The sequence below is a fragment of the Tachysurus fulvidraco genome, chromosome 15 (assembly GCF_022655615.1).
Source record: "Tachysurus fulvidraco isolate hzauxx_2018 chromosome 15, HZAU_PFXX_2.0, whole genome shotgun sequence".
NCBI classification, from domain to species: domain Eukaryota; kingdom Metazoa; phylum Chordata; class Actinopteri; order Siluriformes; family Bagridae; genus Tachysurus; species Tachysurus fulvidraco.
Window position 1 is genome coordinate 7,654,422 of NC_062532.1, and position 12,147 is coordinate 7,666,568.

The following is a 12,147-nucleotide window of genomic DNA, read 5'->3' on the forward strand; positions in this document are numbered from 1 at the left end:
TAACCTGTATATTCTCAATTAAATGAGTTGGATGATTGTGTAAAGCAAGGATTTCACATTTTATAATGTTCAATGTAACACCTTGATCACCTTCTTACTGAGGAGGAGAAGCTAAATGGCTAAACAGCTATTAATTAAATGTTTTATTAATGATTGTATTAATCTTCACTTTTCCATATTTCCTGACTGATATGGTGTTTCCTTTAGCATCTCAACCAAAAGTAGCATTAAGTCAAATAGAAAAAGTAATAAAATAAATGTTAAAAAAACAATAACAATCTCCATTTGTTATTTTGGATTTAGAAATATCTTTATTATCTTATCTCTGGTCAGAATTACAGGCAATTACCTTCCTTTAAATAAATAAATAAATAAAAACTGATTATATAGTTATATTTACACATTAAAGCATTTTATACAAGTAGCAGAGTTTATTTATTGATTTTAATATTATTATGAACCTGGCTGTACTAAATAGAAAGGACATTTCTATCTATAAGCAATTTGTTAAAGTTCCCTGGTAGAAAAATGTTACCTGGTCTATTTCTATAACTTCCAAAACTGTATATTTTGTTGGTGTGTTTTGACCAACGTAGTCTCAGATCCCTGTTTTATTTATTCTGAGATGCTTTTCTGCTCACTATGGTTGATGACTGCTGAAGTTGAGTTCTTGTCTGATCTCTCAACGTTTCCAGCCGAACATCAGCTCCTCACTGCATGTGTTTTGTTGTATAAATACTAGCCACTGTAAGAAAATCTCAAGAGATCAATATCTCCAGTAAGTCAGCCCATCTGGAATCAACAACAGACCAACTCCGTGAGGATCTTGAGGCATCTAGAGATATACCAGCTCCAGTTGGATTCTGCTTCATGAGGATATCTGACAGTCAAAGAGAAGACGCCAACTACATGTGGTCTTTGAGGACAACAACCTCCTAATCAATACACAATCGTCGTACTGAATGTTTATAATCACACCCTCCAGTGTCACCCATATAAGGATGAGGTTCCCTTTGGAGTCTGAGTCAACGTTTCTTCCTCTTCCATTCTGTTTTTCCTTTCCTCAGTCTCAATCATTAGGGATAAATACAAACACATTTAACATGTCTAATGTTAATCTTGAACTTTTGTATAATATTGATCTTTGCATAATATTCAAACACTTGTACTATATTTTAATGTTCTGTAGAGCTGTTAAAAGCACTTTACACACATTAGAATTGAATTGAACAACCATTCCGTGTTCAAAGTTTCTTGTATCACATCTTTTTGCTCTGATGATTGATATGAACATTACAAAACTTAACCTGTGTCTACATGATTTTATGCATTGCTGCTGCCACATGATATTTGTGTACATTGAACTTTCATCAATAAGAGACTGTCTCTATGGATCAGGCTATCATAGGAGCATAAAGCATGGTTGTGGGGTTTGCCTATTCACTATTCATATTATTTCATTTGATGGATAGCAAACTGTTTCATACCTGCAAGTGAATAATTTCTCATTACATTTACACTTCATTATTCTTGAGCACCACTGCATAAATACAGTGAAATTACAGTGAACTTTCCCACCAGGAATTCATGCAGGTTTTCTTTCCAAATTGTTCTCTCATTTATTCTCATATCTGACAGAGCAATAAGGTGCTTAATATTTTACCTCCTGTCTGTACGTACATTTCAGAAAATAAGAAACATTTGTATAAATAAAAAACATTTATTTAGTTAATATTCACATTCACTTAAAAAGGCAATTGTAATACAAAAGTGCTACTAAATTCAAAATGTTCTCAGTTTGTGTTCGGCAGAATAAGTCTGGGTTCGATGAGCGACTCCCAACGCTCAGTCATCTACAAAAAAACACAAGAATAGAACTGTTATAACACTCATTTACACAATACGCCATTCTTGTTTCACTTTAATTGCGCTTCTTGCTAGTCATGAATGTGATATCTTGGCAAAAGTGTGAAGTGTACATTACGCAGTTTTCTTATTCTACCAAATTAGTTAATATATGCTTGGAAAATGAGTATAGAAAATCTATCCTAAGCAAATAAAGGGGGGAACACACCAATATTTGAAGTGAATTAATTTTAAGTACAAAAACACAGTATTTAGAGATACTGATAATAACCAGTACACATACTCTCTACAAAATCTTAATACGTGGTTTGGAGAACACGTGCACGTGTTACCTGAGAACCGAGAGTGACCGCGTACTCCACTGTCTCAGAGCCGTCTGGGTTCATGTACACCAGATCAAACTTCCCAGGTTCAGTTCGAGCTAGAAGACAAACACATTGTAGCTCAGGCAATGCTGGGTTTAAACATGTTGAACACAATATATGTTAAAAGCTAAGTTAAAAGCCTAAGTATGGTAACAAATATCTAATGTAAGAAAGGAATCCATAGAAGACTCCACAATATGAAGGAATAACTGGGAATGAAGAAACAAAGATATTCAGAATCCCCTTTACAGTTAAAATAAGAATGCCATCACACGATATAAAAGAAAATGCAGCTGAATTAACACTCTGACCAATCAGAATTAAGCATTCAGCAGTGCAGTGGTACAATAGCAGTCATTAACCAGATAAGTAAGTGATAAAGCACCAATCGATACCGTTATCACAAGACAGAACCATTTATAATTCTACCTTTCAAGACATGTCGGCGAATCAGGCCATTAATATGCACATTAAACCATCAAGTCCAGTAAGCCAGCATTTTAGATCAGTATGCACCTTGTGTTTCTACACAACAGATTAATGTACAATAATGTAGAAGTATATATAGCCCTTCATCAGGAGCATCTGTATACCTACTCATTCATGCAACTATTTAATCAGTGTATAATATCAGCCAGCAGATAAATTGGGACAGTGTGGTTTTTTTTGCAAGCAAGCAAGCAAGAAAGAAAGAAACGAAAAAAGGCAAGAAAGAAAGAAAGGTAAGAAAAGAAAGAAAGGCAAGAAAAGAAAGAAAGAAAGGCAAGAAAAGAAAAAGAAAGAAAGAAAGAAAGGCCTCAGATTCCTGTTGTGTGTGGAACCCAGTGTGGTTTTCTGCTTTTGTAGCTCATCCACCTGAGGCCACCTTCACACTGAGCTGTTCATCTGCTCACCGTCCTGGTAAAGATTGTTATATCTTTATGGAGACCTTCAGCCACATGACTGGCTGATTAGATAACTGCATGAATCAACAGACGTTCATAATAAATACAGTGTTCCTTACGTCTACACTGTATAATTCCCACTGAGCTCCATCATGTACCTTGATTCTGAGTCAAAAGCTCCAGTTCAATCATGTTAGTGCTGTGATTGAAACCAATGATCTTTCCTTCCTGGGGGAAAAAAAACAAAATAGAAAAAATATCAGACACTTCCTCCTGTTTATCATATAAAACAGTTTACTATAAAAACGGACAGAGGAAAACATTGCAGACGGAAGACGAGGGAAGTTTCCTCCTGTCTTTTATACGCCTATTAATGGTGACAATTATACTGGTTGTTTCAAATCACAGGGTTATGTTCAATGCACTTGTTAGGGAAAAAAGTTTAAAAAAATGTATTTATTTCATCCTTTACATTTATTAAAGAAACAAGCTCATGGATTAAATAAAACAGGATAAAAAAGGTGCATCAGTTATATTCAAATGAGACCTGCTCATGTTATACGTGTGCATACTATAATAATAATAATAATAATAAATAATAAATGGCCTCTTAGGACTTCTGTATAAATAGGAAACAGATGTATGCTTTTTTCTGTACGTGTTCGGTATACACGTGTACAAACAGCACTGAAACCTACTTTATACTCCGACACTTCTGGTGTGTAGTTCTCTGTGAGCTCCAAAAGCTGTGGGTGGGAGAAATAGAGCACATCAATAAATAATAAAGAAGGCAGTGTAATAAATAAAACATTAACTATAAAACTCTGACCTGTTCTCTAAAAATTGTTTCATTTCAATGCAGGTATTGAAATCTCTTAGTTACACAAAATAAAAGATTAAATCAATTAAAAAAAGAAAGAAAAAAAATTCAGTAAAACCTTGGTGTATTAACTGAAACTGAAGGCACTCACACACGAACACTTACACTCACATACACACCTTACCTTAAAAACTATTTTCTGTCCCACTGCAGGAGGAGCAGCAAGGAGAGGTAGAGTGCCGTAATCCAGCCTGGGACTCGGCTCTGGGGGATTCTGCCACAGACACACACACAGACACACACACACAGACAGATGAAATGCACTTCAAATACCCAGATGAAATAACACATGAAGTAACCGCTCAGCAGATCACTGTTCATTGATGTAGCACATCTAGATTCATCGAGTCATACCAAATCAAATGATTCCCGATTTTACATGGTCTGCCATTTTGAATGATGTGTTAAGATGCTGTACTTGTTGCACAAATGCATTGTAGTATCGTTACAAAGCTCAGTGTCATTGTCTTCTTCCAAGTCCAATTTAAATGCTTAAGAATGTCAAGATGGCTGACGAACAAGACGTCTTACGAACGATGTACAAATTAGCATTTTAAAAATTCTGCTGAAATATGCTTCGACTCTCTGAGGGGGACATGGGAAAAGAATGTAGGATCAAATTTTAGTAATGAGGAGTGGTTATCTATTTGTACGTGTGTTTTCAAAGGCGTCTCAATATCGGCACACGAACAAAATTATAAATTTATCCACAGGACTTATGTAACTCCAGTTTGACTTCATAAAATGTTCCCCAATTCCTCTCAATTATGTTTCAAATGTTGGACTGACATTGGTGATGCATGTGTTTGGGATTGTTATAAATTCAAAGGTTACTGGAAAGAGATCTACAAATGTTTACCTTCTGAACTGTAAAGCTAGTCTGTGCCTTGACTGTGACAAAGAAAGTGTACTGAACTTTTGTATATATCTAGCGAAAAAATTTATATTATTACTATGGTCAGCTCCTCGGATACCCTCAGTCAATATGTGGACTCTTTTACCTCTGGAAAAACTAATTTATGTTCTGCATCTTTGGTCTTCTTTGTGGAGCTTTCTGGAAGATGTTCTGTAACTGATGTATCCTTTTAATAGACCCTCTTATTTACTTCGATATGCCCTGCTGTATTATTTTTTATTTCTTTATTTTATTTATTATTATTTCCTATAATTGTATGATTTTTTGCACTTTGTATGTCTATGTATGAACATGTATATCCAAAGATTGTGAGGTGATATGGCCTATGTGGCTGTATATGCTGCTATGAGATACCGGTACCACTGTGTTGTGTTATTGTTAAAATAAAATAAAGTGCATAGAGCATAGTGTAAGTACACAGAATGTCATTTAGTCCATAACTTATGTCATGCCTAGAACACTAGAACAACTCGAACACATTAATAGCCGAGAAACGTCTCACCTGCAGCAGAACGCTTTTATTTGTTTGGATCACTTTCTCCTTTCTCTGCTCTTCATCGTCATAATTATGATGAAAATTCTGCTTCCAAGGCGTGCCTCTGGCCCTACCAAAGCCGCCCCTGACCCCACCTCGACCTTTCACCCTGTCCGTGAAGCCCCTCCCCCTTCCGCGAGGGGTCAATCCGATCATGAGCTGAGGGTTTGGCTTCTTTATCACAAGCTCTATGTCACTGCTGCTGGATGAGTCCGAGCTCGCCTCTTTGTCCTTGTTGTCCTGGAGCATCGTCCTTACCGGAGTGGACGGAGTCCGAGACGCACCGTTTTCTACCACAGCACACGAGTCGGGTGCAGGTTTTATGAGTTTGGGTGTCGCAGGGACATTTGCTTTGGCCGCCTCATCTTCAGAAGACGACGAATCATCTGAAGAAGTTTGCATTTTAGACTTTTTAGGATTTCCGGAAGGTTTTTTGGAGCTGAAGGTTTTGCTGGCTTCACCTTTGCGATCAGAAGGAGGTGGCTGTGTTTGCAGTAAGGACACAGATTTAGAGCTGTTCAAAAGTTTTTGCTGAACTGAAGATTTTTTCCCTTTTCTGGAATCATCTTCTTCTGACGAGGAGGATGACGCAGTGTTAACAGATTTCTGTTGAACAGGAGTGGATTTTGCAAGGATGTTTACTTTCCCGTTTGCTGCTGAAGCTTCATCTTCTGATGAGGAAGATTCTGAAGAAGTCTCGGTTTGTGCTTTCTTTGCTGCTGCCGAGTTTGTAGCAGATTTCGCTGGAACAGAAGACTTTTGCTCTTTGGGTGTCTTGGTATTGGTGTGTGCTTTGAAGCTCGTGTTAAGTTTTGAAGATTTCTTCACTGGGACTTTTTCCGAAGAAGATTTTCTCGTGACAGGATGGTTGGATTCCGCAACCTGTGTACGTTTGGACTTGGATGGAGGAGGATTTTGAGAAACCTCCTCGCTGCTGTCTGAAGACTCCGAGCTTTTATCACACACACCTGATAAACTAGCCTTTCCATTAGTAAGGCTAGAAGCAGCTTTCTTGCTGCTCTTGTCTGTCTGGGACTTTGTGGATGAATTCTCTTTAGCAGGGACGGCTGCTTTAAATACGTCTCCACACTCCACCTGTTGCTCTTCCGTCTTCTTTTTCTTTGCTTTGTGTTTTCTCTTTTTCTTCTTTGCACCCACCGGTTGCGGGAAACCGTCCGCCTCACTCGCTTCAGATCTGTTCTTCTTGGCTGCTGTTTGAAACGAGCCTTCTTCGTCTCTAACCCGTTTTTTCCCAGCATGCTCACAAGAAACACTGGACACCTTCACCCTGTTAATGACAAGGAAAGAAGAAGCATCATAGATACAACTGCAAGTAAACAACAGCTATAATTGGCCCAGTAGGTATAGGAAATTGAGCCAGAGTACAATAAATCACCAAAAACCTGGGCATTCAGGTGGTGTGAGAGCTTCACCCTATAATAATATCGGCTCAACACATCTTAGTATCTTCACTATATATATATAAATGGATTGTTTTGCACTATTCAATCTGATTTGTACTGAATTCTATGTTTAAACAAGGCAAATTAGACAGGATTGTATTTGTACTACAAAGTGAACTGGAAAGCAATACAGGAATTATGTAGTAATGCAATGAAATATGCACAATGGTTTAAAGGAAGTTACCTTATACTGTCATTATCACGAACCACATAGATGCTTTCTGCAGGAGGAAGAAAACAATCCTCAATGAAAAGGTCCAAACATGTTTTTCGGCTGTAGTCGAACTTTTCTCTAATAACGCAGCACAAATCTGCAACAACACGACATTTATTCAAATCCACCAGCACCCAGCTCATGCGGCAGTCGGGCATGAAAGGAGGAGGGTAATCAAAGTGTAGCCGAACTCGAACCGCGTTGACACTGGAGGCCGCCATGTTCCTGTGACCACGCGGGAGGAGCGTCTACATACGGGAACTTGATGGTTACGTCACCGCGAATGCGGAAGTGAATTTCACCCCTTCGTTTCATTTATTAAAAGACAATTGTGTTCTTTTATTTACATGAACACATTTTAGTGATCCATATGGAGTAAAAAAATGACTCAGCATTATATACATGACCCTGTGGTATAGTTCAGCTCGTTTGTGGCTCATTTCAAACAATAAGGTAGCAACATAACAGAGAAGTAAATAAAGCTGATAGACCAATCAGAGAAGGTTTTGACACTAAAGACTTTTTATGGAAATAATAAATAAATGCCTCCCTCAAGAAAATACAATTACAGTTACAGTATCAACAATTATGTTTTTTCCTTGACTGTAGGAGTAATGTTGTCCCCGTGTCATTTATTATTGAAATACACCAATCAGACATAACAATATATCCACAGGCCTAATAATATTGTTATATTATAATAATATAGATATCTATATTAGATGATGCCTTGGGGTTGAACTGGTTAAGGCTCTGGGTTGTTTATCGGAGGATCGGGGTTCAAGCCCCAGCACAGCCAAGCTGCCACTGCTGGGCCCTTGAGCAAGGTCCTCAACCCTCCCTGCTCCAGGGGCACTGTGTCATAGCTGCCCCTGCACTCTGACCCCAACCTCCGCAGTTGTGGTATGTGAAGAAAAGAATTACACTGTGCTGTAATGTATATGTGGCGATAATAAAGGCTTCTATGCCCCCCATTCTAATTTTATTGTTAATACAAAACTTGTTCAGTATTTTCCATGTTTTATCCCAGTCTATATTACCAAATAAGGAAGACCAAAAAATCTTGCTGCAGGAAAAGAAACGAAACTGACCAAAACAACCACCTTCATGCTTGGAGTAATGATCAGTTTTAAAAAATAATGCACATGAGAAGCCTTTATATACAGAGAGACGGTTTGTCATGGTGAAGCCTATTCTGGAAACGCCAAGGTACTGTTAGGAAACTGTCAGGAACAGACTGTGATGCCTTGAGTTGTGATGCATTGCCACCTCATGAATAATTAAAAAACAAAAAGAAACTTAAAAGTATAGTCTTAAAAATTAGATTTATTTGCAGCCAGTCAACAATAAAAAGGCTTGACAACTTTCCATTTTAAATCTAAAATGTTATGTTTTGTTGCATCAAATGTAACAAAACAGAACATTTTAGATTTAAAATGGAAAGTTCTCAAGTCTATGTGTTCATACACCTACTGTATTATACCACAGAACTGATTAATTATTTAATCTTATTGGTCAGAAGTTGATTTAATTATTGTAATAATAAACAGGCATGTTTATTCTTCCACAGAAAATATCCTTCTGGTTTTGCATTTTAAAGGCACATAGATTATAAATGTGTTTTCTGAATAAATGTGTGACAGTAGGCCTGTAATTAGCATGTATTTTGGTTATATCTCATGGTAAAGACTTGAAGTCTGAGACCCTCCTCAAGCTGACTTTCGATGTGACTGGTCACATTTTTTTTCAATTTCTTTGACATCAGCAGCAGCCTGAAGAAAGAGAAAACACCAACACAAATACTTATTATTGCACTGAACATAAAGTCAAAAGCAGCATACAAAGAAATCCAGTGTCTATGACTACAATTGATACCCATTTCCTGTACCACTTTTGCTACACAGGCTCACGGGGAGCCTTGACTCTGTCCCAGGGGACACCTTTTACAGGGTGCAAACCTATCAGAGGGAACAATCACACTCACTTACACACCTATTCACCCGCCATCGACAACTGAGAGCTGCCAATCAGCTTACAACCTATGTCTTTGGACTGGACGATGGAAACAGGAGTACCCAAGTGAAAACACAGACAGAAGCGTGTGAATTCCCGCCCCAGAGGTGTGATGCACTAAGCCACTGCCACTAAACCTCAGACTGCAAATTCATGACTAATCAAAAATCAAAAAAGTTTTGTTCCGTCATGTTCCATTCATGTTGAAACAAGTTGAGGAGCAAAAATAAGCCTGGTGGTCACATAAAGAATAACATAGAATAACAATTCTGGCAACACACTGATTCACACTGTAAACAATTTATGGCTGTGTTATAGTGTCAGTGTTTTCCAAATACCTTGTAATTTGTCCTGAGAGTCAAATCAATATATATAAGAAGTATAAATCACCACACAAGTTGACAAATGAGAAAATCTTGGTACTCAGAAAAGTGTTTACGAATGTTAAAATTCAGCATTGGACAAAAATCTTGGTGCATCACTACAGTTGGGTAATAAAAGACGTAACAGTGTCTCACAGTGTGTCCGCAACATTGGAGATGATTTCTGGTGTGTTTCATATGAAAAAGAGATATTTAAACCATTGTTTTTTGGGCTATGTAAATATCTTGGTGCTGGATTGAGACCTATACTTTACAGTACTACAGCACCACTGACTAAATTGTAAACACAGACATACACTCAGTTGTTCCTGATGGGGAATCATCTAATCTTACCTGCACCTTATCTTTAAATTTGAATACAATATCTAGGTTTATTCTTGTGTCACTCTATATGGAATCTGGAATCGTGGAAAATTCATATTAATATTATTTACACACCAGGGTTTACTATCTCAGTATTCCTATCATACTCTAGCATCATATCTAAATGTGGCTACAATAGCTAAAACAATAGCATTGACCATTTCTATTGATCAATATATAAACTTAGAAAAAACTCTCACAGGGTAATAGTCATAAGAAGAGTAGGAAGCAGCTGGTTGTATAGAGTAAAGCACTTCTGAATACAAGAGGTCTGGTTGATAGCTCTGATACGCTAAAAAGAAAACACATTAACAACACATCTGTAATACATATCAAGAATATTCTGAAATGATGAAAAAAAATTTGTGGAGATTTTTCAATCTCTAATGTATAGATGAAAACCGTCATTTTTTTTTATAACTTACAAATAACCTAGAAGATATGTAAATTAATAACACCATGATAGACCATGATTTGATTGATAAAAAGATATTTTAAATGGACATTAAAGATAAATTAATAAGATATAATCTGACTGTCATATGAGTTGGCTGAATGAAGCTTTCATTACTTGATCAGCATCAATCAAGTTTATAATGCTTTACACACAAACCAAACGTATTGTCAAGCACCAGGGGGCACTAATCACTCAAGCAATGTTAAAAGTGAGGCTATGCAAGGCATTGTGGGATTTCGAGCTTAATGAAATCATGTTCCAAAAAAGGGATGTGTGGAGTTTGGAGAATATTCAAATCTGAGGAATGCAATGTGTGCTTTTTACAGCATTTATGAAAATAGCTTAAGCTCACAACTATTACAGAAAAAGAAATGTGTTACAGCATCATCACCTGGGGTGCAAAACCCGTACTGTGAGTGATGAGGCAGGATGCTCTACTGCACATCGTTGTGTAACTCGGATTCAGGCACATTTTCATCTGTATGCGAAGATACTGGAGAAAGAGTTCCCTGTTGTCCAACCAAGACTGAACCTGAAGAAATAGAGACAAGTCTGGCATTAATAAAGTACAAAATTTAGATGATGGTTGAGGCCACAAAGTTAGCTGGTGCTGTATTTTCGCTTTTTTTTCTCCATACTCCTATATATGACTAATCTTTTTCAAGGTTAACTCATCCAGTCCTTCAAATAAACTGGGATAATAAAGTTTCAAATCTTAAAGCATTTTCACAGTGGCCTAAAAATCTGGGTTTCATCTAGGTTTCAAATTTAAGTATTTCAGTAGGTTTCATGTCAGTAGGTGTGAATGTGTGTGTGTGTGTGTGTGTGTGTGTGTGTGTGTGTGTGTACACAGTGCCTCCTATTCAGGATACCCAGTTTTCTTGGTTTGAATGAATGAATAAATGAAGGAATTAAAGCATTCTGTTCTGTATATTCCTTTTATCTACTTGTTGAAATACTACCAACCCTCTCTCATCACAGCAGAGTTTTCTTGTTGTGAAGTAGAAATTGCACAATTGGAACATGTTGGTCTGGTCAGCGGGCTCGCAGCACGAAGCTTGGCCTTGTTGGCAGGAGTGAGTCTCTTTAGTGTGCCTACAAGCTCTGGATTTTCCCGTTTGAATTGGGGGTTATAGAAGTGGTGCGGTTGGGCCATGTCGAAGCCGCCGTGTTGCTGCCCAGAGATGTCAAGGTTTGGATGCAATTTTCTGAATCCATAAAGATGCAGCTGGCGAACGAAACTTCTGAAGCACGTCGTTTTGAAGTATGCATTTACCTTCCTAGTCTGGGGCATGAGCACTTCAGCTTTGAAGGCTTGCTCATATATAAGTATCCCTTCTCCACTGGCATCCCAGCAGACTGAGCCTACTTCAGGATCGTTGACCAAATGCCATAATTTACCAGTGAACTTGCTGAACTTTAAGCTGGAACGTGTTTCTAAAGAATCCATCCTAGACATCTGAGTGAAGAATGGAGATCAGCTGTAGTTATTTATTTATCTAGAAATGTTACAAACTACAAGAATGCAAGAGCATAACCGTTTCTCTCTAACACTGAGACTATAGTAGGATGCACCCTAAATATTCAAATAAACACAAACCCAAAAGGCTATTTCTATAGGAATTAAACGATCAAGTGTAAGCTATTTCTAACTTTTGAGAACATGCACCTGCTATTTGGTTTCGTTTGTGAGATATTTGTCGTATTGTCGTGTTTTTTTTTTGAACCGTCAAACGTCTTCAGGAACCGTTACGCATTCACTTCGGCTTGGAATCACTGAGTTGCTTCTTCCCAATCACGCGCGCCGT

The 12,147-nt window shown here is 37.6% G+C and overlaps 2 protein-coding genes across 2 annotated transcripts; both read right to left on the reverse strand.

Annotated features, from left to right (window-relative positions):
* Window positions 1–1,700: 1,700 nt before the first annotated feature.
* Window positions 1,701–7,382, reverse strand: coil (coilin p80). The gene is made up of 7 exons (XM_027171663.2): window positions 7,094–7,382; window positions 5,414–6,734; window positions 4,120–4,209; window positions 3,814–3,861; window positions 3,274–3,343; window positions 2,199–2,287; window positions 1,701–1,853 (listed from the first exon to the last, which is right to left on the reverse strand). The coding sequence occupies exons 1-7, from the start codon at window positions 7,342–7,344 to the stop codon at window positions 1,794–1,796; spliced, it is 1,929 nt and encodes a 642-aa protein (XP_027027464.2). The 5' UTR covers window positions 7,345–7,382; the 3' UTR covers window positions 1,701–1,793.
* A 1,171-nt stretch (window positions 7,383–8,553) lies between these two features.
* Window positions 8,554–11,798, reverse strand: LOC113659114 (heat shock factor protein 5-like). Its single transcript, XM_027171695.2, has 3 exons — window positions 11,306–11,798; window positions 10,731–10,871; window positions 8,554–8,895 (listed from the first exon to the last, which is right to left on the reverse strand). The coding sequence occupies exons 1-2, from the start codon at window positions 11,796–11,798 to the stop codon at window positions 10,774–10,776; spliced, it is 591 nt and encodes a 196-aa protein (XP_027027496.2). The 3' UTR covers window positions 8,554–8,895; window positions 10,731–10,773.
* Window positions 11,799–12,147: the final 349 nt, after the last annotated feature.